Source organism: Gossypium hirsutum, chromosome A04 (genome assembly GCF_007990345.1).
Source record: "Gossypium hirsutum isolate 1008001.06 chromosome A04, Gossypium_hirsutum_v2.1, whole genome shotgun sequence".
NCBI classification, from domain to species: Eukaryota; Viridiplantae; Streptophyta; class Magnoliopsida; order Malvales; family Malvaceae; genus Gossypium; species Gossypium hirsutum.
Genome location: NC_053427.1, coordinates 37,808,606 through 37,810,667, shown reverse-complemented (window position 1 = coordinate 37,810,667; position 2,062 = coordinate 37,808,606). Strand labels below are relative to the sequence as shown.

At 39.7% G+C, this 2,062-nt stretch overlaps 1 protein-coding gene across 2 annotated transcripts; it reads right to left on the bottom strand.

The window, feature by feature from the left end:
- Positions 1 to 212: 212 nt before the first annotated feature.
- On the bottom strand, positions 213 to 1,756 carry LOC121228127 (uncharacterized). 2 transcript variants are annotated; one of them, XM_041111289.1, is made up of 3 exons: positions 1,641 to 1,756; positions 728 to 1,490; positions 213 to 564 (listed from the first exon to the last, which is right to left on the bottom strand). In XM_041111289.1, exons 2-3 carry the CDS (start codon positions 1,143 to 1,145, stop codon positions 404 to 406), a joined length of 579 nt encoding a protein of 192 aa, XP_040967223.1. In that variant the 5' UTR covers positions 1,146 to 1,490; positions 1,641 to 1,756; the 3' UTR covers positions 213 to 403. The 2 variants fall into 2 exon arrangements, with proteins under 2 accessions (XP_040967223.1, XP_040967222.1); XM_041111288.1 differs by lacking the exon at positions 1,641 to 1,756 and having other exon boundaries at positions 728 to 1,538.
- Between the last annotated feature and the right edge of the window lie 306 nt (positions 1,757 to 2,062).

Below are 2,062 nucleotides of genomic sequence, written 5' to 3'. Positions count from 1 at the left end.
AACCCATATATAAAACATAGGTGTGTTTTGTGGACAAAACCAAACAGTCCAATAAATCAAAAGGGACGATTATCTTGCAAGCTCATATGAACCATGACACTAGGCCAGAGCTGGTCTGGGAGAGAATGGCTTAAAACAAGTTCATTAATCCTTGCAATGATGCAATATGTGTCCATGAAGCCTGTGAAATTAGATTTTGCATAAATATAAGGTTGAGGAAGCTGAATCCATTTATGTCTTGATTTTCTCCTTTCCTACTACTAGTAAAACAACAAAAGAATGCCAGACTATCAAGAAAAAAAAAATTGTACATCCTATGAGAATGAAATAATACGCAGGGATTTAATAAACTACTGGCACATATTATGCAAGGCGGATCTCTACACTTCTCTTCAGCTATTGTCTACCGTAAGCACATGCTATGAAAGACATGACTACATGAAAGAACAGCATTCTCTGCAGGATTGAGACTCGCCATATCTAAACAATATTCAGGTTCATTTGCAAGATCACCGTCACATAATAGACAGCTCTTCTCAAGCGGCACGATGTCATCATCAAAACCTGCAAAATTGGAAAGAAATATGGTGTAATTAGCTCCCATGACCTTTACTTTTGGTGTGAATGTGAAAAGATATTATCCATGTATACAAGTATAGGATGAATGTGAAAAGATATCAGTGTCAGATTAAGAGTAGAATAAACCAGAAGGAACCTATGGACATACCTTCCCACACTATATGATCAATGCTAATATGTTGCTTTTGTCTTTGACTGTCCAAGGTTGTTACTTTTTTATGTGTAGCCAGCCTACTTCCGCTCACTGCGCCAGCAGAGTTTTCGGAAGGTTGCTTCTTTTCCTTTTTCTGAATGAGCTGCGGACTTCTAGCGCTAGTTTCAATCTTCGTAACTGGTGATGCGGTGTCTTCTGGCCAATGGATTGCTTTCTTGTTCTGCATACTATGCGTTGATGCTGGAATTACACTAGTTCCAATGTTCTTGACCAATCCTAGAGGATTTTTGGGATGTTGGGATTTTTCCCGTTTCTGCATAACATGCTTTGATGCCATAACTCTACTGGTTCCACCATTCTTGAAAAAGCCTGCAGGATCTTTGGGAGGTTGGACTGTTTCTTTGTTCTGCATGACATGCTTTGATGCCAGCGTTCCGCTGTTTCGAGCATTCTCGACCGTTTTCGGTTTTCGCGGAGATTGGGTTGTTTCCGATCCACTAATTTCACTCTCTTTGGCCAATCCTGCTGGATCTTTGAGAGGTTGGGCAGTTGACTACAATGTAAGCTGCTTTGATTCCATAATTGTACCCTCTACTTTTGAACAAACTTCTAGTAGTATCCTTGGGAGGTTGTGTTGTGTTTTCTTTCTTGTTGGACAGCCTAGAAACTGAAGTTGCATTGGTTCCACTCTTTTTAACCAATGGGGTTGAATCTTTGTTCGTCTTTACCTCATCTGATTGATGCTGTTGAGTCGAAACTGGTTTATAGGAACTATTAGTTTTGAATTTCAACCAGATAAAAAGGCCAATCATGGCTTGTGTATGCATCTGACATAACATGTAAGAAATCAACAATTTCACAAGCAGAATAATGGTAAGGAAATTGCTAAAACAAAGCATGATCTTACGTTTGGGAGCCAAAATAGTAGGTACTCTACTTCGACTGGAGCCTGAAGCCCCGCCGAGCAGGTGGTTGCCAGGACGGTGAGGATGGTGTGTGCTAAGGCGTTGAGAACTCCTCCTGGAGCCATGAAAATTATGTGTTAGGAAAGCTATTTCCAGAATGCATATGTATAAAGCTTTTTGCATGTACTGATGTAGAACATTAAAACCGACCACAGTCGAACGAATGGTATGATAATCAATTACACTTGTAATTATAAAATAAATAGAATGCGGCCATTATTTAAGTCCCTCTAAGGGGAAAACCAAGCAAAGATCCTTGCCTGTTTGTGTTGTCCAAGAAAGAGCATCTTGGATCTTTACTTGGCTGATCATCTCTTGACGCCATTGAAATTTAAGAAATCCTGAAAACTGAAATTGCAAAGAT